The sequence below is a fragment of the Oncorhynchus clarkii genome, chromosome 27 (genome assembly GCF_045791955.1).
Source record: "Oncorhynchus clarkii lewisi isolate Uvic-CL-2024 chromosome 27, UVic_Ocla_1.0, whole genome shotgun sequence".
Classification (NCBI taxonomy): Eukaryota; Metazoa; Chordata; class Actinopteri; order Salmoniformes; family Salmonidae; genus Oncorhynchus; species Oncorhynchus clarkii.
Genome location: NC_092173.1, coordinates 15,631,015 through 15,651,667, shown reverse-complemented (window position 1 = coordinate 15,651,667; position 20,653 = coordinate 15,631,015). Strand labels below are relative to the sequence as shown.

General features: G+C 43.9%; 2 protein-coding genes and 4 non-coding genes across 6 annotated transcripts; 5 read left to right on the top strand and 1 right to left on the bottom strand.

Annotated features, from left to right (window-relative positions):
• Positions 1 to 2,983: 2,983 nt before the first annotated feature.
• LOC139385438 (integrator complex subunit 4-like) lies at positions 2,984 to 11,981 on the bottom strand. Its single transcript, XM_071130487.1, has 15 exons — positions 11,925 to 11,981; positions 11,702 to 11,785; positions 10,683 to 10,815; positions 10,395 to 10,495; positions 8,586 to 8,708; positions 8,403 to 8,474; positions 6,583 to 6,757; positions 6,203 to 6,405; positions 5,859 to 6,001; positions 5,550 to 5,717; positions 5,005 to 5,098; positions 4,259 to 4,313; positions 4,050 to 4,107; positions 3,625 to 3,784; positions 2,984 to 3,559 (listed from the first exon to the last, which is right to left on the bottom strand). The coding sequence occupies exons 1-15, from the start codon at positions 11,979 to 11,981 to the stop codon at positions 3,362 to 3,364; spliced, it is 1,824 nt and encodes a 607-aa protein (XP_070986588.1). The 3' UTR covers positions 2,984 to 3,361.
• Positions 11,861 to 18,599, top strand: LOC139385472 (small ribosomal subunit protein uS3-like). The gene is made up of 7 exons (XM_071130532.1): positions 11,861 to 12,649; positions 13,118 to 13,248; positions 15,471 to 15,564; positions 16,282 to 16,376; positions 16,984 to 17,171; positions 17,590 to 17,793; positions 18,525 to 18,599. The coding sequence occupies exons 1-6, from the start codon at positions 12,620 to 12,622 to the stop codon at positions 17,787 to 17,789; spliced, it is 738 nt and encodes a 245-aa protein (XP_070986633.1). The 5' UTR covers positions 11,861 to 12,619; the 3' UTR covers positions 17,790 to 17,793; positions 18,525 to 18,599.
• LOC139386443 (small nucleolar RNA SNORD15) lies at positions 15,879 to 16,026 on the top strand. Its single transcript, XR_011629044.1, has one exon. It is a non-coding gene; the product is annotated as a small nucleolar RNA SNORD15 (small nucleolar RNA).
• Positions 16,655 to 16,801, top strand: LOC139386445 (small nucleolar RNA SNORD15). Its single transcript, XR_011629045.1, has one exon. It is a non-coding gene; the product is annotated as a small nucleolar RNA SNORD15 (small nucleolar RNA).
• Positions 17,283 to 17,430, top strand: LOC139386446 (small nucleolar RNA SNORD15). The gene has a single exon (XR_011629046.1). It is a non-coding gene; the product is annotated as a small nucleolar RNA SNORD15 (small nucleolar RNA).
• Positions 18,088 to 18,234, top strand: LOC139386456 (small nucleolar RNA SNORD15). The gene has a single exon (XR_011629055.1). It is a non-coding gene; the product is annotated as a small nucleolar RNA SNORD15 (small nucleolar RNA).
• Positions 18,600 to 20,653: the final 2,054 nt, after the last annotated feature.

Here is a 20,653-nt window from a genome sequence, read left to right as displayed (position 1 = left end):
GAAGGGGGTGGAGACGCTGGTCATCGGGCAGGGCATGAGTGAGGCACTGCAGGTATGTCCCTAGGCCTGGACCCATACACACAGACTTTCCCTAGCCATACACATTTACCCCGAAAATGTTTATTATATTGACAAGATATTAGAATGACCAATCTAACAATGGAAATAAATGTCCTCAAAGATGGAAGGTAGGTGGGACTATTCTAACCAATAAGAGCGCAGATACGTGTGAATAATAGCCCATAGAGATATATAGAGGACTCATCTTTGTTTCTGTGCCATTATAGCATCTGACAGCAATAGACATTGCCTCAATGGCAATCTCCTTTATAAAGTAGTACAATATGTTTCTTCATTGACTGATTTTTCTTCCCAACTCATAGGAATCCCCACCCAGTTGACTACTTTAACATGTTGGAAGCCTTCAAATGGCAATGTCCATGCTAAAATGGATTAAATCCATGATGAGTCCTCTATATATCTCTATGACAACAGGGACAACTACAATATAGTCATTTTTGGGTAAGTTGCCGATATGCCACAGGCGTCCACTTATCACTGCATTCGTAACAACTTAAACATTACAAAAATGACTTACAATCAAATAAGCCTCACGTAGCAAATTAGCAATTCCATTTTTTGTTGACCAAATTAAAAACGAATTGACCTCCATACAAAAATTCCTCACTTCTTGGGCTTATTTGGACGACTGTACGTACATACCCCAACCAGAAGCCATGGATTACAGGCAACATTCGCACTCTAGCTAGGCTAGAGCTGCCGCTTTCAAGGAGCGGGACTCTAATCCGGAAGCTTTTAAGAAATCCCGCTATGCCCTCCGACGGACCATCAAACAGGCAAAGCATCAATACAAGACTAAGATCGAGTCGTACTACACCGGCTCCGACGCCAGTCGGATGTGGTAGGGCTTGCAAACTATTACAGACTACAAAAGGGAAGCACAGCCAAGAGCTGCCCATTGACACGAGCCTACCAGACGAGCTAAATAACTTCTAGGCAAGTAACACTGAAACATGCATGAGAGCACCAGCTGTTCCGGACGACTGTGTGATCACGCTCTCCGCAGCCGATGTGCGTAAGACCTTTAAACAGGTCAGGGGTGTGTCTATATGGTCAACATTCACAAGGCCGCAGGGCCAGATGTGTTACCAGGACGTGTACTCTGAGCATGCGCTGACCAACTGGCAAGTGTCTTCACTGACATTTTCAACCTCTCCCTGTCTGTAATACCAACATGTTTCAAGCAGACCACCATAGTCCCTGTGCCCAAGAACACTAAAGTAACCTACCTAAATGACTACCGACCCGTAGCACTCACGTTTGTAGCCATGAAATGCTTTGAAAAGGCTGGTCATCGCTCACATCACCACCATTATCCCAGAAACCCTAGACCCTCTCCAATTTGCATACCGCCCCAACAGATCCACAGATGATGCCATCTCTATTGCACTCCACACTGCCCTTTCACACCTGGATAAAAGGAACACCTATGTGAGAATGCTATTCATTGACTACAGCTCAGAGTTCAACACCATAGTGCCCTCAAAGCTCATCACTAAGCTAAGGACCCTGGGACTAAACCCCTCTCTCTGCAACTGGATCCGGATTGCATGGTAGGCCTGATCACCAACAATGATGAGACAGCCTATAGGGAGGTCATAGACCTGACCTTGTGGTGCAAGGACAACAACCTCTCCCTCAACGTGATCAAGACAAAGGAGATGATTGTGGACTACAGGAAAAGGAGGACCGAGCACCCCCATTCTTATCGACTGGGCTGTAGTGGAGCAGGTGGAGAGCTTCAAGTTCCTTGGTGTCCACATCACCAGCAAACTAACATGGTCCAAGCACCCCAAGACAGTTGTGAAGAGGGCACGACAAAACCTATTCCCCTTCAGGACACTGAAAAGATTTTGCATGGGTCCTCAGATCCTCAAAAGGTTTTACAGCTGCACCATCGAGAGCATCCTGACGGGTTGCATCACTGCCTGGTATGGCAACTGCTCGGCCTCCGACTGCGGTACATCACCGGGGTCAAGCTCCCTGCCACCCAGGACCTCTATACCAGGCGGTGTCAGAGGAAGGCCCTAAAAATGGTCAGACTCCAGCCACCCTAGTCATAGACTGTTCTCTCTGCTACCGCACGGCAAGCGGTACCGGAGTGCCAAGTCTAGGTCCAAGAGGCTTCTAAATAGCTTCTACCCCCAAGCCATAAGACTCCTGAACAGCTAGTCAAATGTCAACCCAGACTATTTGCATTGCCCTTCCCCCCACCCTCTTCTACGCTGCTGATACTCTCTGTTATTACCTATGCAGTCACTTTAATAACTCTACCTACATGTGCATATTACCTCAATTACCTCGACACCAGTGCCCCCGCACATTGGCTCTGTACCTGTACCTCCTGTATATAGCCCCGCTATTGTTATTTGCTCTTTAATTATTTGTTATTCTCATCTCTTACTTTTTTTTGGGGGGGGGGATTTTCTTAAAACTGCATTGTTGGTTAAGGGCTTGTAAGCATTTCACTGTAAGGTGTAACCTGTTGTATTCAGCGCATGTGAAGACACACAATTGTTTTTATTCGATTTAACTTTCAAAATACAGAAATCATCCCCGCAGCAAAATATGATACAAATTGCATCATAAGGGAATGATTTATGTATTTGGAAATGTTACGTATCTTGAAAAAATGTTGTTTCGCTTGTCAACAATGGATTAATGAAACAAAAACAAAATGATAGTTTTCAGGTGGAATTTGTCTTTTAAAGTCAGCTGCAATGTTGAACACGCTCTCTTTAAAAAGGTCCCTTCCTCAACTGTGGACTTTGTGTGACAGCGAGGAGTGGAACTGAGGGTGCTGCAGACCGTGAAGGCCATCACAGAATACAACAACCTGGTTGGCCAGGGAGCCAAGGTGGGTGGCGTCTTCCACTCTACCTGCTGATGAAATCATACCACATACCATCTGGTTTCATTTATTGTCATTCAAAAAAAGTTTGTCCTTAACTATAGCAACTAGGAATAGCAACACATAGATCAGACAGGTGACCTCAGTGATACTCTGGCTTAGTCTCGTGCGGAATTCCAAATGGCACCCTATTCCCTTTACAGTAGTCAAAAGTAGTGCACTATATATGGAATAGGGACCTATTTGGGACGCATTCTCATTCTAGTTGAGAATAAAGGCCAGTCAGCTAGTCAGCCAGCCACTAACAAATATATTGTTTTGTAAAAATGAACACAGTAAGGAAGGACCAGCTTTGAGTCTGCACCAATGGCTGAGGAGAAGCAGGTCAGGGGTGGGAGAGGGAGAAGACAACAGACAAGATAGAAAAGACTAGAGGAAGAGGATAGGGAAAGGGAGATGGATGTTTAAAGAGGTGTGTTTGTCAGCGGCAGGCAGGTTTGGGCATGATGAAGACCTTGACAGGTTTGCTGAAGGGAATGGTTCCCTCAGTGGCACCCTCTGCTGGCTGGAGGCCTTCAATGCTGCTGTCGCTCCACGCTCAATGATGGTCGCTGATGCACGCTGGACCTGCCAACCAATACAAACCACACCTGGGTCAAATACCTGTGTGTGTATGTATGTGTTCTGTGTACCTGTTTAGGAAATTGAAGGTTTAAGAAGCCACTCTGTCTCAGTGTGGTCTGAAGAATCTTGACCAGTTCTCCAGGCTTGCAGGCCGACAGCCTGGGACTCACATCCAACAGCTTCCCCACAAAACTTTCCTGGAGGTGGGGCAGCTCCACCACAAACAGCCTGGAGGCATAGAGGTTAGGATTCATCAGAATACCAAAAGAAAAGGGTGTGCTTTCTGCAAGGTCAATGTTGCCACCATGTGGCGATAAATTAAAACAACAATTCAGTTGCCCAATTAATTACAAATGCATCGGTTTCTGCTTCTTTTCTTTTATAGGACAAATATTCTGTCTTTTTTGTTTTCAACAATATCAAATGTTTATGAAATAAAATACATTAAATAATTGGTAGATGAAATGATGATTAAAAAAAGGAGATAATATACCTCTGAAAGGATTCCACCTCCTGAAGGAACTTCTCAGACACTGATGAGAGGTTCAACTCTGCAGAGAGATGAGAGGGGTTGAGCTGCTTGACAGTTATAGACATGGACGGTGGAGGTGTTTGTGTGTGTACTAACCCTCGCCTAGTACGGGCAGTCAGAACTCGCTGTAAGGCCTTAGCCTGTAGTCTGACATGGTGTATGGTGGCCACGTCTGTTCTCCAGACCATTATATAGGAACACCAGTTTATACGTCTCCTCCAGCATCTACAAACACACAACATGACATTATATACACAAAGCTCTGCATATCACATTACTGTCTAGGGTTAATGCCACCGGCTGAAGACACATACACACTGAGTGTACAAAACACTTGCTCTTTCCTTGACAGACTGACCAGGTGACCCTTATTGATGTCACTTGTTAAATCCACTTCAATCAGTGTAGATGAAGGGGAGGAGACAGGTTAAAGAAGGATTGTTAAGCCTTGAGACAATTGAGACATGGATTGTGTATGTGTGCCATTCAGAGGGTGAATGGGGAAGACAAAAGAACGGGGTATGGTAGTAGGTGCCAGGTTCACCGGTTTGTGTGTGTCAAGAACGGCAACGTTGCTGGGTTTTTCACACTCAACAGTTTCCCGTGTGTATCTACGATGTTCACCACCCAAAGGACATCCAGCCAACTTGACAACTGTGGGACGCATTGGAGTCAACATGGGCCAACATCCCTGTGGAACACTTTTGACACCTTGTAGAGTCCATGCCCAATGAATTGAGCCTGTTCTGAGGGCAAAAGGAGGTGCAACTCAATATTAGGAAGGTGTTCCTAATGCTTTGTACACTCCGTGTATGTGCTCCTCTTCCCACTGGAGACCGGGGTTCAATCCCCCTTCAACCCATATCTCCCAACTGCCTGTATCCCTTCCATTTCAAATATGTCTATCCAGAGACACCTTGGTGAGCAGTAGTTGGCAGCGGAGGTAGGTGGCAAAAAAGTCAGCAGCCCCTGCCAGCTCTGTCTGTAGCTCACCCAGTCTCTGTAGATCTCTGAGACACACACACACAAAATAGTCACTTCAAAATGTGTTTTTAATGTTTTGATAGTATGTGTGTGTGTGTATATGTACCTGATAGTAAAGTTTAGCAGGTCCTGAGCCCCGGGGTCCAGTAGGTTTTGTATGGCGCTAACTCTGCTCTGACTCTGTTGGAGGAACAGCTGAGCAGACTCCACACTCCTGGAACCTTCTATACCACTCCCACCTGGGGCCTGCTTCCTCCCTGGTAACTACACACACACATACATTACAACATAGTGGGTCTCAGCATGGGTCTACTGTCTGAAAGGGGTGTGTGTGTCTTACCCTGAGAGGAGGTACTAGGTGAGAGAGGCTGTCCCGTAGGTGTAATGTCTAAATGTGTGGTCTGAGAACAGAGCTGTCATGGTGGAACAAGACTGAGCTGCGTTGAACACCAGCACCAACACTGCAATAGCTGTTACGCTAGGTCAGGACCACACAATAGGTATAGGGGGGTGTGTGTGTGTAGGATACAGGCAGGGTCGTCCATGTCTGGTTCAGGGGTGTGGAAGTAAGGGTGAGTACTGAGCAGCTCTGGAACCAGCGGTAATACCAGGGTAGGATGACGACAAACTAGAAACTTTAGACACCTAGAGAGATTGAGAGGGGGAGAGATGAAGAGAAAGATAGCAATGAAGATAAGAGAGAGTGTTGACTTGTAAAAGCTTTTTATTGAATCACTTGCAAATTGACGCACGCACGCACACACACACACACACTTACTTACTTACTTCCAGGCAGAGTTGCGGTCAGTGGGGTACTTGGTGAGATTTTTCAACAGCTCCAGCAGAGCCAGTTGGATACACTCTTTAGTCGACACATTGGTGAAACACAGCAACTCATGTAGCGCCTCTCTGATGTCACGAGACGAGTCCTACACAGGTTACACATTTCAGTTGTTTATTATTATCCATAAAAAATATATATATTTTATCATTTAGAAATGTTCTTCTTTCACCTTGCAAGTGTGAAAAGTGTGTGTGTGCGCATGCGTGTGTGTGTTGGTGCGTGCATGTGAGAATCTGTGTGTGTGTGTGTGTGTATGTCTCCATATCTGTGTTGGTGTGTGTATTACCTCTAGTACAGCCAGTGCAGTATCCAGCTGGTCTTCTCTCAGGGTGTTAGTAGAGATCTGTCTGAGGACGTGGATGGACTGCAGCCTGACCGCCTCAATCTCATCGTTAAACATGTCAACCAGGGAGTCCAGGCACATCTCAGCAAAGCTGGCAGATGATTGGGCGAGAGCAGAGAAGGCATCCACAGCAGCAATACGCACCTCTACAGATAAAAAACACACAGGCACATTATCATTTACACACACACACACAACACTCTCTCTCCCTCTAATAGCCTTTACACTGGAGAAAATTAAATAAACATCACACCACACACAGAGGCATCCCACAAACACAAACACTGACACACACACACCCTTGCCGATACACACGCACTTACCGTACATCTCGTCCTCCAGTCCGTGTACAAAGGCTCCGCAGGCCCCCGAGGCGATCAGGTTGACAGCGGAGGTGTCCACCTTCTCCTTGGGAGCATCATCAGCCCATTTCCTCCCCGAGGAGAACTCACCAGACGCATAGAGCTCCTTGGCCCGCTCATGAGCAATACGTTTCCTCTGAAATATAGATAACACACACGTACATATATATTATAAACGCAGCGAAAAAAAGAAACATCCTCTCACTGTCAACTGCATTTATTTTCAGAAAACATATTTGTATGAACATAACAAGATTCAACAACTGTGACATAAACTGAACAAGTTCCACAGACATGTGACTAACAAAAATGTAATAATGTGTCCCTGAACGCGGGGGTGGGGGGGTCAAAATCAAACGTAACAGTCAGTATCTGGTGTGGCCACCCACTGCATTAAGGGAACTATACAGTCACTTCTCATGGCAGACCTTGTGGATCTGCTGCCATATGTTTGGGTTTTCTGTTTAACAAAAATACTGAGTGGAGGGGGAGCCAGGCCATTTAGGATCTTGAATACAAGACATGCGTCGGTGTATTGCACAAGATTTTCCCAACTCAAGAGCTCATGCTTTCTAAGAATGTGACAATGATGATGGCGATTGGGCTTCCAATCAAGCACTTTGAGAGCCTGTTTGTAGACAGACTTAATTGGTTTTAATGTTGTACAGCAAGCTTGGGCCCAACTAGTCAAGCAGTATGTTAAGTGGGAGAGTATCATAGATTTGAAGTACAGTTTTGCTACCTCTGTAGTCAAACAATTTCGTATAAATCGGAAATTAGCTAGGTTGAATTTGGTTATCTGAATGACCTTTTTCACATGCTTTTTAAAAGAGGTTGGAATCAAGTATTAGGGTACTTAAAATCAGATAGGTACTTAAAATCAGGTACCACCTGAAGCTTCTCCCCTGACACAAAGACATCTGGCTCAGTAGCATCTGTTGCCCTCTTTGTGAAGAACATGCAAACAGTTTTTTTCACATTGAGATGCAAACACGAGTCACTTTGTAACCTGGACCATTACAGTAGTGAGTTCTTGTGCAGCTTGTTGTTTGGTCTTTGCATGCACATATATCACTGTATCATCTGCATACATTTGAACTTCAGACCCAGTACAGACAGAAGGCAGATCATTAATGTACAGGCTGAACAGGAGGGGCCCCAGTATTGACCCTGGGGCACGCCCACATCACGCCCACGACAGCTCATTGCTCACTCTGACACACTGAGTTCTGCCTTCAAGGTATGATCTCATCCATCTCAAGGCATCGGGGGGAAAAGTTGAACTTGGACAATTTTGTGATGAGAATCTCATGGTTAACAGTATCAAAAGCCTTCCTTAGGTCCAGAAACACAGCCCCAACAACGCCCCCTTTGTCCATTTTGGACTTCACATTTGGTGGATAGATTATCTTGGCAAAGGAGAAATGCTTTAACAGGTATGTAAACAAACTTGTGCACATTTCTTTTGAGAAATAAGCTTTGTGCATATATATATGAAAAAGTTCTGGGATCTTATATGTCAGCTCATGAAACATTGAACGGACTGTTTATTTTTTTGTTTAGTGTAGATAACAATATGTATAGATTACACTACATACAGATTACATTACATACAGTATATACTGTATTACATTACATCTAGATTACAAAGAGCTCCTTGGCCTTCTTGTGAGCCGTATATTTCCTCTGAAATATACGTTATTAGAAATAAATGACAAATAAAATGCTGTATGCTTCCTCTGAAGAGACATTTTACACACACACACACACACTGTACGTACCCTGAGGTCTGACATCAGTTTCTTGTCCAGAGTCTGCTCAAGGAAGTGAGGACTGACTTGCAACATGTTACCCTGAGGAAGAGAGGAGAGGGATGAGAGGAGTGTTAGGAAAGGAGAGCCATGACTATCTGAAAAGTAAGATGTGAAAGAATGGTTTGTGTGTGTGTGTGTGTGTGTACACACCAGTGTTTTGGCGGCCTGCACCCTGACTACCCAGGATCCATCAGAGACCACGTGACTGATCTTCCCAAACGAGTCGTCGACCAGGCGGACTTGCTCATTGGACGACGGAATAGGCAGATGACACTTTTAGTCACCATCGCACAGCTGTTTTCATCAGTGAGTTTGTGTTCAGTGTGTAGTGTTGGGCTTGTCTGACATTGCAGCCAACATTTCAGGCGACTGCTGACTGACTGATCTACAAATTGACTTACATCACAAATAAGCACTCATTATTATTTGTAGATCAGCCTGTCAGTCACAATTTACCCACAATGCATCATGGATTTGGTGCTCTTATCTACTTTGTGCATGACACAAGTAATTTTCCCAGCAATTGTTTACAGACAGATTATTTCACTGTATCACAATTCCAGTGGGTCAGAAGTTTACATACACTAAGTTGACTGTGCCTTTAAACAGCCTGGACAATTCTAGAAAATGATGTCATGGCTTTAGAAGCTTCTGATAGGCTAATTTACATAATTTGAGCCAATTGGAGGTGTACCTGTGGATGTATTTCAAGGCCTACCTTCAAACTCCGTGCCTCTATGCTTGACATAATGGGAAAAGCAAAAGAAATCAGCCAAGAACCCAGAAAATAAATTGTAGACCTCCATGAGTCTGGTTCATCCTTGGGGGAAATCTGTTAATCTCTACAAACAATAGTACACAAGTATAAACACCAAGGGACCACACAGCCGTCATACCGCTCAGGAAGGAGACGCTTTCTGTCTTCTTGAGATGAACGTACTTTGGTGCGAAAAGTGCGAATCAATCCCAGAACAACAAAGAACCTTGTGAAGATGCTGGAGGATACCGGTACAAAAGTATCTATATCCACAGTAAAACAAGTCCTATATCGACATAACCTGAAAGGCCACTCAGCAAGGAAGCAGCCACTGCTCCAAAACCACCATAAAAAAGCCAGACTACAGTTTGCAACTGCATACGAGGACAAAGTCTGTACTTTTTGGAGCAATGTCTTCTGGTCTGATGAAACAAAAATAGAACTGTTTGGCCATAATGGCCATTGTTATGTTTGGAGGAAAAAGGGGAAGGCTTGCAAGCCGAAGAACACCATCCCAACCGTGAAGCACGGGGGTGGCAGCATCATGTTGTGGGGGTGCTTTGCTGCAGGAGGGACTAGTGCACTTCAGAAAATAGATGTCATCATGAGGAAGCAAAATTGTGTGGATATATTGAAGCAACATCTCAAGACATCAGTCAGGAAGTTAAAGCTTGGTTGCAAATGGGTCTTCCAAGTGGACAATGACCCCAAGCATACTTCCAAAGTTGTGGCAAAATGGCTTGCCCTATAGAACATTTGTGGGCAGAACTGAAAAAGTGTGTGCGAGCAAGGAGGCCTACAAACCTGACTCAGTTACAACAGCTCGGTCAGGAGGAATGGGCCAAAATTCACCCGAGTTATTGTGGGAAGCTTGTGGAAGGCTACCCGAAAACATTTGAGCCAAGTTAATTTAAAGGCAATGCTACCAAATACTAATTGAGTGCATGTAAACTTCTGACCCACTGGGAATGTGATGAAAGAAATAAAAGCTGAAATAAATCACTCTCTACTATTATTCTGGCATTTCACATTCTTAAAATACAGTGGTGATCCTAACTGACCTAAGACAGGGAATTTTTACTAGGTTTAAATGTAAGGAATTGTGAAAAACTGAGTTTAAATGTATTTGGCTAAGGTGTATATAAACTTCCGACTTCAACTGTATGTATATTGGGACATAACAGGAGCAAGTGAGGTCATACCATGGCTTTGATGGCCGCCGTGCGCACCCTTGGGTCCTGGTCAGAAAAGTAGTCACTGATGACGCTCTGTGCATCTCTCACACACACTGCGCCAGACACCCCTGGAAGGGAGAGTGGAAAATAGTCACTGATAACACACTACTTGTGCACATCCCACACACATCTCTCACAGACATGGTGATGTGATGAGGGGACTAGTCTGGTTAAATTAAGTATAAACATGTTATGTAGTGAATATTTTTTGTTGTTGACTCAACTACCCTGGTTAACGCAAATAAATATACACACCTGAAGCACCGCCCCCAATCATAGCTGGAACCAATACCTGTCCGTCTTTATTTAGGGGCGTGTCCACATTTCCCAGGCAACTCAGGAGTTGCAGGCATTTATTCCTCATGCCGAAATATGTGTCTGACAGGTGCTGAGAGAGAGGAGGATGAGCAAGAGGGATGAGAGAGATCGATGAGCAAGAGGGATGAGAGAGATCGATGAGCGAGATCGATGAGCAAGGGGGATGAGCGAGAGAGGAGGATGAGCGAGAGAGGGATGAAAAAGAGGTATGAGAGAGATTCAGGAGCAAGAGACAGGAGCAAGGTGAGGGAAAGAAGGGATGGAAGAAGGAGAGGCAGAAAGGATAAAAGGAGGGGAGAAAGGAGGGACCATGGAAGGAGGGGAGAGGATAGCTGCTCTTGGCAACGCGGGCCTATTTCCATACACTAGCGTTGCTTTCAATTGTATTGGGTTGCCCAAAAACAGTTTGCGGGAAGCCAGAAGTTAAATACAATTCCATTTCTACTTACTGTGCCGGTGGGCAGGAAGGTTGGTCATTATGACAGGGGGAATTTGACAAAATATCTAAAAGATTGTATTACTAAACAGACTTTCCAAACGTGGGTCTGTAGAAGACCCACTTCTAATCTGCATTTCTCATGTCAAAATAAAAGTCCCCCACAAGTTATTCCTTTTTTGTCCACATATGGCGCATGTGCAGGACTTTTATTTTGACATAAGGTAAGCAGCGAGTATGTTGGCACAGTACGTTGACATTATATTTTATTGAACTTCTGTCTTTCCGCTGACTGTTTTTGTGCAACCCAATACAACTGAAAGCAACGCTAGTGTATGTAAATACACCCACATTGCTAAGAGCAGCTAGGGATATGAGGGTTGCTTTACTTTGTAATAGTGTCCCAGGAGGAAGAGAAGGGAGAGAGATGACGGATAGATAGAAAGAGAAGAGAAAGGACAGAAGGAGAAGATGGAGGGATGGAAGGAGAGATGAAAGGATTAAAGCCAAGACACCATACCTTGTAGTAGTGTTCCAGCAGTATGCGTACCACCCCTTCCACACACTCTGCCTCCACGGAGCTGCGGGCAAAGTGCAGCAGGTACTACAAGATATCAGTGGGGTTGGGGGCCTTACACAGGTCAATGTGCAGCGCTGCAGACTTAATTGGTTTGGTCAGACGGAGCTTCTTGGCTGGAGCCTCCTCTTGGGGAAGCTGTTGATCAACAGAGACAATGGATTACCTTTTCTTTTTCATTTTGTGATATGAGATGATACGGATCTGGATAGCTAAACGGCATATCTAAAGCTGTAGGGATCGAACTATAGCTAGGATCTAGACAAAGCTAGCCCAGATCGATTTGTGCTCCTCCCCACTATATTGCTGTCCTTTGCATGATCATAACAGAAACAGACTGGGACACAGGCTAGAACAAGATTGCAATTGTACACCAGCCAGCATAACTAGCTACCACTGGCCATTTGCTCAGATCCCTGTGACCCAGCTTTTCTATGAGGCCAATATAATATCTATATCTAGCTAAAGTTAATAAAATAGGATGCATGATGTTATCAACAACTCGGTGTTGTTATTGTTAGCTAGCTACGAAACACTCAGACGCAGTCTAACGTTAGCTAGCTGGCTTGCTATTATTGAAAGAACAACGTTGGTTAAAGGTGAATGTTTCGTTTTTTTCCGTAATCATGGTCTACCAACCTGGACAACTTCTGATAATTGTTCGTAAACTCGCTTTTTGAGATGTGCTGCCATTTCCAACGAAGTTAACGTTCGTTGTTTAGCTAACGGTAGCTACTAGTATTATTTTTTTTGAAAGCTCCCAACACATCGTCATCAAGTGTCGACGGAATACGCAATTCTTGGTATAAATATACTTCCGGTTCCTTAACAAATTCTTTCCTGTCAGCGGCCTCCAGTAAGATGGCTGTTCAAATCTCAAAGAAGAGGAAGGTCAGTTCACATTTCGTCTCAAAATGTTCTTTATAGCGGATGCATTTGTAACAAATTCGGATGACATGTGTTAGCAGTATGAATACGGAGTTGGTTGTAGTATTGCTCGGCGTCCTCGTCCCCTAGACTAAAGAGGATTACCACAGATACTAGCTACGGGTACAGGAATCCTCACTCCGCTAGTGAACGTGTCACGGGTTGCCTTTTATACCGTGCTAGCGAGTACCCATAACCAGAAAATCACCATTAAAATAATTTAGTTACAACTCTGTTGAAGTGATGTCTAGATTAGTGGTCAGTGTCTAGTTGGCTAATGTTAGTCACACCTGTGGCAGGATACTTTATTTTAACTTTGGCGCTAACGTTACAGTTCACCAGCTCTGTAACTTGTTGGCCAATGATGCACGTTCACTATTGGCTATGTGACTACAAGCATGTTCCCTACAACCTTGTGTTATCCTTCGTTAGTTTGTCGCGGACGGAATCTTCAAAGCCGAGCTGAACGAGTTCCTGACGCGCGAGCTTGCGGAGGATGGGTATTCCGGTGTGGAGGTGCGTGTGACCCCGACCAGGACCGAGATCATAATCCTGGCCACAAGGTAACGTTACTGGTATGTTGGTAGCTAGTGGTGTTATTCAGGCTTTAAAAGGTTGATTGTTGGTAGTATAATTAATTTGTGTAAGTGGTAGGATTGGGCGGTATCCAGATTTTTATACCGTGCCATGCCGGGATATACTGTATTACCGGTAGTGCACACAAGGGGGCAATTTTTTCCCAAACGCAAGCCGAAAGTATGTCCCATAATGATTACAAAATGCTAACAAGTACTAAGGAATGCAGGTGCTAAAATAGAACTTGGTTGTATTTCAAAATCAAATTAAATTGTCACATGCGCCTAATACAACAACCTTACAGTGAAATGCTTACATATGAGCCAACAATGCAGTAATAAAAAATATGGATAAGAAATAAAAGTAAGCGGTAATTAAAGAGCACCAGTAAAATAACAATAGTGGGACAATATACAGGGGGTACTGGTACAGAGTCAATGTGAGGTGGCACATTGATGATAACAACAGTAGCAGCGGTGTGGGGTGCAATGCAAATAGTATGGGTAGCCATTTGATTAGGTGTTCAGGAGTCTTATGGATTGCAAATAGAAGCTCTGACACACTGGTATAGAGGCCCTGGATGGCAGGAAGCTTGGCCCCAGCTCTGGATGGTGCAGCTGTAGAACCCTTTGAGGACACATGCTAAATCGTTTGTCTCCTGGGGGGGGGGGTGTGTGTGTGTGTGTAAGTTTTGTTGTGCCCACTTCCCGACCATCTTGTTGAGCTTGGACCATGTTTGTTGTGATGTGGACTAGAGGTCGACCGATTGTGATTTTTCAACGCCGATACCGATTATTGGAGGACCATGGGGCCTTGTAAATGTTGACCATATAGACACACCCCATGTCTTTTAATAAAATCAACTATCTACTGAGCTTGTCTGATGCTTTAAGCATGCTGTTTGATTAAATAATTAAGAACCCTGTTCCCGACCATCCTCCTGCTGCCGGCCCCGCAGATTTTGCCATTATGCTCCTGAAGTTGCCGGTAATAGGTTGGCAACCATTTCCATTTTGAATATGAGTTGTGATTTTTGTGTAACAGTTTAATTTATTTTATTATGGTCTTTCTCTCAAAATCATTATCATTTGGTTAATCAAAGTTCTATCTAATTGAAATCTAAAATTAACTTATATTGCCAACTATGTTAAAAAGTAGCCTACATAAAGCAAATAAATAAAAACATTACAGAATGCTGGCAGAAAATACCCTATAAATCACATGGCTGGTCATGGCATTTCTGAAAGAACTTGAAACATTGTATCGACTGTGTTCACCAGAAGGTGCTAGCCTACAGCGGTGTCTGTCCACTATTTGTGAAAGGAATAAGAAGTAATCCAGTCGAAACGTCATAAAATACCAGATCAGAGCTTTACATTTTTCCCTTTCATGGCGAGTGGTTATCAAAAGGGAGAGACCTGTAAATATTTTTCTAATGCATCGAGAATGACAATAGTTCCTCAATGGATTTGAAAACGGATTTAGTTTTGAGGTGTAGAACATTACTTTGAGAAGCTCCGTAGCTCATTAGTGGTGGTGAGTTTCGGATTGTCCTAACTATCAGACATTCGCAGATGGCCACATTTATGGCCTACATTTAGGCACAGGTCAGGTAGCCTGGGCCTACTTCTATGTGACAGTAGCGCTTCAAACAAAATACAATAAATTGACAACTTGTGAATGGAATGACAAATCATGTTTCTCACAAGTGTAGCCAGTTTTGTGAGCTCTGCAAACAATGTGTCAACTCCCATAATGAGAACGATAAACGACTAATAATAATTGAATGCATTAACTTAAATCACCATAACCAAACATTCTGGAGTGAGATGTTTCTTATGCATCTTAGCCACACTCCCCTTCTTGGACAGTGGTATTTTAGTCCACAGAGACCAGTGCAAATTAGACTGTCTCTTGTGAAACTGCTCAACACAAAAAATCTTGTTTAGGTGGCGAGTTAAAGATATGGTGGGTTAGGGTTGGCGAAAGTGGTCTGCTTTAGAAAGAGCCATTTTGCCAAAGTGTTTATCACAATGAGAACACTGGCGCCTTCCAGTTACTGTCCTGCACCATTCAAACGAATCTGCGTTTACTAACTCAAACATTTTTAAATATTAAAAACCTGTTAGATACGGCTGGAGCTTTCAGAAAGACAAAATACACTGATTGCATACAAAGCACATTTAGAAATGGATTATTGTTGTTTCAGGACCCAGAATGTTCTGGGAGAGAAGGGCCGTCGCATCCGGGAGCTGACCGCTGTTGTTCAGAAGAGGTTTGGCTTCCCCGAGGGCAACGTGGAGGTAATCGCACACTACTGACATGCATCCACCGGACACACTACAGCTGCTTACGTGTAAACATTAAACATACTCCCTAACCCCAACATCAAGGAGCTGACAACTGTGGTTCAGAAGAGGTTTGACTTCTGGAGGACAGAGGAATATGATTGTGAAGTTTAAATTTAAACAAGTGTGAATTCCACATTGGGGATGATTTTAAATGTGTTAATCAACTTACAACAACCAACCTCAAGTGTGTGTGTCTGAAGGTAGTCTATGACTGGAGAAGCTCTAGCTTTGCCTTTGCACCAGACTGTTAACCAGGAACCACTTTCCTTCAGTGATGATACGATGACGAGTCGGAATGGACACGGTTTGTCTCTGTGGTCACTGGGTCAGGGACACGTTCTGTGTCTCTGGGTTCAGTTCCCCAGAGCAGCGTGTCTCTTCAGTTGAAGACATTGAGGCATTTGTCTGAGAAGGACTCAATCCAGTATAGGAAATGTGTGGATTCAGATGTTTTCTTGTTAGGTAGTCAGGTGGCTAGTTGGGTAAGAAGAAGGTAGTCAGCGATGTATGAAGTAGTCGGCGTGAATCGTGAGGCTACACTTCTCTGCTGTGGTGGTCCCGCGGCGATCACACTGCAGCAGCCACACCAAGCTCTCAAGCTTTAGGCTGTGTAGCCTCTCCCGCTCTCTGTATGTGTAGAAGGTTAACTTCCCCACTCTCTCCCTCTAGCTGTATGCTGAGAAGGTTGCAACACGTGGTCTGTGTGCCATTGCTCAGGCTGAGTCCCTGCGCTACAAGTTGCTGGGAGGACTGGCTGTACGTAGGTAAGACGAACCCTGGCCTGTGAGCTCTAACATGTTGCACCTAGACACTGCTTCATGGTCAGTTATGCATTAACCTGTAGTGGAGCAGGTTTCACTCTGTAATGGTACAAGTTAGGATTTGGGAAGGTAAGCAGGTTCTATATCTGTTGTCTTAGGCAGCCCCTCGTTAGCTTAGCATGCTAACATGAGTGTCTCTAGGAATCCATTGAGCAGAACATACCCCTGCTGTTACAGTCCACTTTCTTGAACTTTCTCATGATATGAAGTAGAATGTCTCCCTTCGGTGATGATACGATGACGAGTCGGAATGGGACAGTCGGTCTCTGCAGTCACTGGGTCAGGGGCACGTTCTGTGTCTCTGGGTTCAGTTCCCCAGAGCAGCGTGTCTCTTCAGTTGAAGACATTGAGGCATTTGTCTGAGAAGGGCCAGCAAAATTGCTCATAATGTTAGATGTGATCTCATAGTTGCCATGAGTATTAAAACTATTTTCTTTCTCACTTACACCCCCCTCCCCTTCATCCTCTCTCGCCCTCCCCCACCCGCTGTCTTTTCTCCACCTTCACCATCCCTCTTTCCATCCCTTTCCTCCTTCTATCCCTCTTCCAGGGCTTGCTATGGTGTGCTGAGGTTCATCATGGAGAGTGGCTCTAAGGGTTGTGAAGTGGTGGTTTCTGGGAAGCTGAGGGGTCAGAGGGCCAAGTCAATGAAATTTGTTGACGGCCTGATGATCCACAGTGGAGACCCAGTCAACTACTACGTAGACACTGCTGTACGCCACGTCCTGCTCCGACAGGGTGAGTACCAAATCAACCCCTATACCCTACCCCTAGATTATTCTGCTCTGTCAAGGTGAGTCATCAACAGTATCATTTTTGGCCTGTTGCTTATGAAGATTAAATGTTTTCCTTCGGTGATGATACGATGACGAGTCGGAATGGACACGGTTTGTCTCTGCGGTCACTGGGTCAGGGACACGTTCTGTTTCTCTGGGTTCAGTTCCCCAGAGCAGCGTGTCTTTTCAATTGAAGACATCGAGGCATTTGTCTGAGAAGGGCCAGGAATTACTTAAGTCTAGTTATATTATGATCAACCTCTTTCTTGCTACTCTACACACAGGCTAACCCTCATGCTCTATTCTACATGCTTCATGGTTCTGCGTAACTGTTGGGTAGAAGGCACTGATGTGTTCATGTATGTGTTTTTGTCTGTCAGGTGTGCTGGGCATCAAGGTGAAAATCATGTTACCATGGGACCCCAGTGGTAAGATCGGCCCCAAGAAGCCTCTGCCAGACCATGTGAGCATTGTGGAGCCCAAAGACGAGACTATCCCCTCCACCCCTGTGTCTGAGCAGAAGGGGGCCAAGCCAGAAGCCCCAGCAGCCATGCCACCGACTCCTGTACCCACCGCATAGACAGGTACTATACCCTAACACTAACCCAGCCACCGTATAGTAGAAATGTACTGTAAATCAGTCTCAACTGGTTTTGCCTCAGGACCCAAATTTAACCAGATTGACTCAAAATGTGCATTGTTGGGGAACACCACAAATGAAATCTGGGAGATCATTTTTAAATCTAGATTGATGAAGTATTAATTGTGGAGAAGGCTTGTGGTAGTGAAAGGACTCCCCATGATTGTCTCATTTAAAATGCTCCCTCAAAGCGTCTTATCTCAGCGTGGGATACACAGTTTGTTTAGTTTACGCTTCCCTTCTGTGATGATACGATGACGAGTCTGAATGGGACACAGCCTGTCTGGGGTCACTGGGTCAGGGTCACGTTCTGTGTCTCTGGGTTCAGTTCCCCAGAACAGCGTGTCTCTTCAGTTGAAGACATCGAGGCATTTGTCTGAGAAGGGCTTCCTGAATTTATCAAATATGTGCCTCTCAAATGGCACCACATTCCCTTAATTTTGCACTACTTTTGACCAGGACCCATAGGGCTCCGTTCAAGTGCAGTACAGTGTATTTGGAATGGGGTGTCATTTGAGTCAGACAATATACTGGTGGCGGAATTGACCCTGAGGATGTTTCTAGACTGTTGCGCATTTAGCTAAGATACTGTATGTTGTGTATAATTCACAAACTGATTCTGGTAGGGTTAGGGATGGTGTCCTAATGTTGGATATTCTGTCTTTTCTTCTCCAGGTGTCAACCATTTGTTCAGATGAAAGCAGGACCCTGCATTTTCTTTCTGTACAAAAATAAAACCTGGAAAATACACCTTGTCTTTCAACTTTCTGTTCCATCTAGAAGAAAAAGAAACGCACACCTATTAAGACGAGGTGCTGGCTAGCGGAGTAGGAAACTTGAAAATAAAAGAGCCGCACACTCTAGGAGCTCAGATGCAAAAATGTAATTACCAAAGTTTCGACAGCCAAGCTGTCTTCATCAGGATATAATCACAAACACTGCGGGATGACTCGTTTATATAGTGTCAAAATACACAGGTGTCTGTAATCATGGCCAAGAGTGGCCTAATATTGGTTAATAATCAAATATTAAAATGTCATACAAAGAACAGCATACAAACAACAAATGGATAGCATACGATCATAGATTAAGTTGACTACAAAAGCTTACCGGTAAAACAATTACAATGGCAAAGTCACAATCACAAGAATGGCTTCAGATCAAAGTCTACGTTGAGACCGAAGGGAACAAGGGTCTTTAAATTAAAGATCCAGACAGCCTCTCGTTTTAACAATAAATTATCAAGGTCACCCCCTCTCCAGGGAGGGTGACTTGTTCGATGTCAATATAACGCAGAGACGAAATCGAGTGGCCTGCCTCCAAGAAGTGGGCCGCAACTGGATAAGTAAAGTTTTTACACCTAATGGTGCTACGATGCTCTGAGATACGTACTTTTAATTCGCGCTTTGTTTTACCCACATAATTTTTACCACAAGGACAAGTTATAAAATAAATAACTGCCTTAGTGGAGCACGTAATGACACCTTTTATTGGGATCGATTTCCCTGTTTGTGGGTGTTTGAAGGATCTACATTTATAAGTGCCATTGCATTGAGCACAGCCATTACATTTGTAATTTCCATCCAGTAGGGGCGCAAATAGACGTTGTTCAGGAATATCTTGGGGTGGTAAATCAGAGTTTACCAATTGGTCTCTGAGATTTCTGCCCCGCGAGAATACGACCAAGAGAAAGTCTCGGTAATGTGTTTTCGGACCATCATCGGATTTTAGGATGTGCCAATGTTTGAACAATTCCCTTAATTTGTTCAGAGCACTTTGAATAGCAGGTAGTTAGAACGCAAGAATGCGTCTATTTGCGAGACTGACCTTGAAAAAGGTAATGTTTTGAATTTTCTCAATGGCAATATTAATCTGATCATTCTTCTTGCCAAATCTGTTTAAATTTTTCAAGGGAAGTGGGTGACAACGATCAGCCCTCAACAAACTGTTACGATCAGTGTGTAGAACATTATCTTCACACAAGATCAGAAGATCAAGAAAACTGATTTGACGTGTATCAGATTGCATAGTAAATCTCAGATGCTCAGAACAAGAGTTAAGAAAAGCATGGAATGCCTGGAGCTGTTTTACATCACCACTCCATAGAACAAAAATATCAATATACCATTTCTAAATAATGAGGCAAGAATTTTTTTTTGAGAGGATTGAAAATAGGCTGTTTCTCCATGTAACCCACATACAAATTAGCATAGTTAGGAGCCATGGGGGATCCCATAGCAGTACCTTTCGTCTGAATAAAGAAATCATTTAGAAACATGAAATAGTTACGCGTGAGTACTATTTCAGCCAATGTTACAATGCATGCACTGGAAGGTAGTTCATTAGGGTCACGTTGCAGAAGAAAATGTTCCATAGCTTCAATACCGTGTGGAATATTAGTGTATAATGACAATATCAAAAGTAACTAACAAGGTATTCTCAGGGAGAGGATCAAGAGATTCAATGTTGTGTAACATTCTTGTGTAATTTCGGCAAAGTATAGAAAGTGGCAATTTTAGGGTGTTGAATAGCCAAAAAAAGCATGTTCTTTTTTGGTTATCTGACCAGAACTTAAATACCCATCTAAGACAGTAAATATAGTGTTCTGAAATTGGGAAGTGGGGTCACTTCTGAGTTTCTTGTAAAAGGTGTTGTCAAGCAGCTGTCTGACACTCATGTACATAAACTGTCCTATCCATGAGTACAACCAACCCACCCTTATCAGCGGGACATATAAGGACTGACATATCGGATTGTAAATCAAGCAAAGCTTGTTTTTCATTCTTAGGTAAATTATGGAAAGA

What these genes read in the sequence shown, in the direction of transcription:
- LOC139385438 (XM_071130487.1), bottom strand. Translation starts at nt 11,981, where the DNA reads ATGCCGTTTAGCTATCCAGATCCGTATCATCTCATATCACAAAATGAA. An exon ending in TGCTGGAACACTACTACAAG is followed by an intron (nt 10,816 to 11,701) that starts GTATGGTGTCTT and finishes CCTCTCTCTCAG; the next exon opens with CACCTGTCAGACACATATTT. An exon ending in AACTGATGTCAGACCTCAGG is followed by an intron (nt 6,758 to 8,402) that starts GTACGTACAGTG and finishes TCTATATTTCAG; the next exon opens with AGGAAACGTATTGCTCATGA.
- LOC139385472 (XM_071130532.1), top strand. Translation starts at nt 12,620, where the DNA reads ATGGCTGTTCAAATCTCAAAGAAGAGGAAG. An exon ending in AAATCTCAAAGAAGAGGAAG is followed by an intron (nt 12,650 to 13,117) that starts GTCAGTTCACAT and finishes ATCCTTCGTTAG; the next exon opens with TTTGTCGCGGACGGAATCTT. An exon ending in CCACGTCCTGCTCCGACAGG is followed by an intron (nt 17,172 to 17,589) that starts GTGAGTACCAAA and finishes TTTGTCTGTCAG; the next exon opens with GTGTGCTGGGCATCAAGGTG.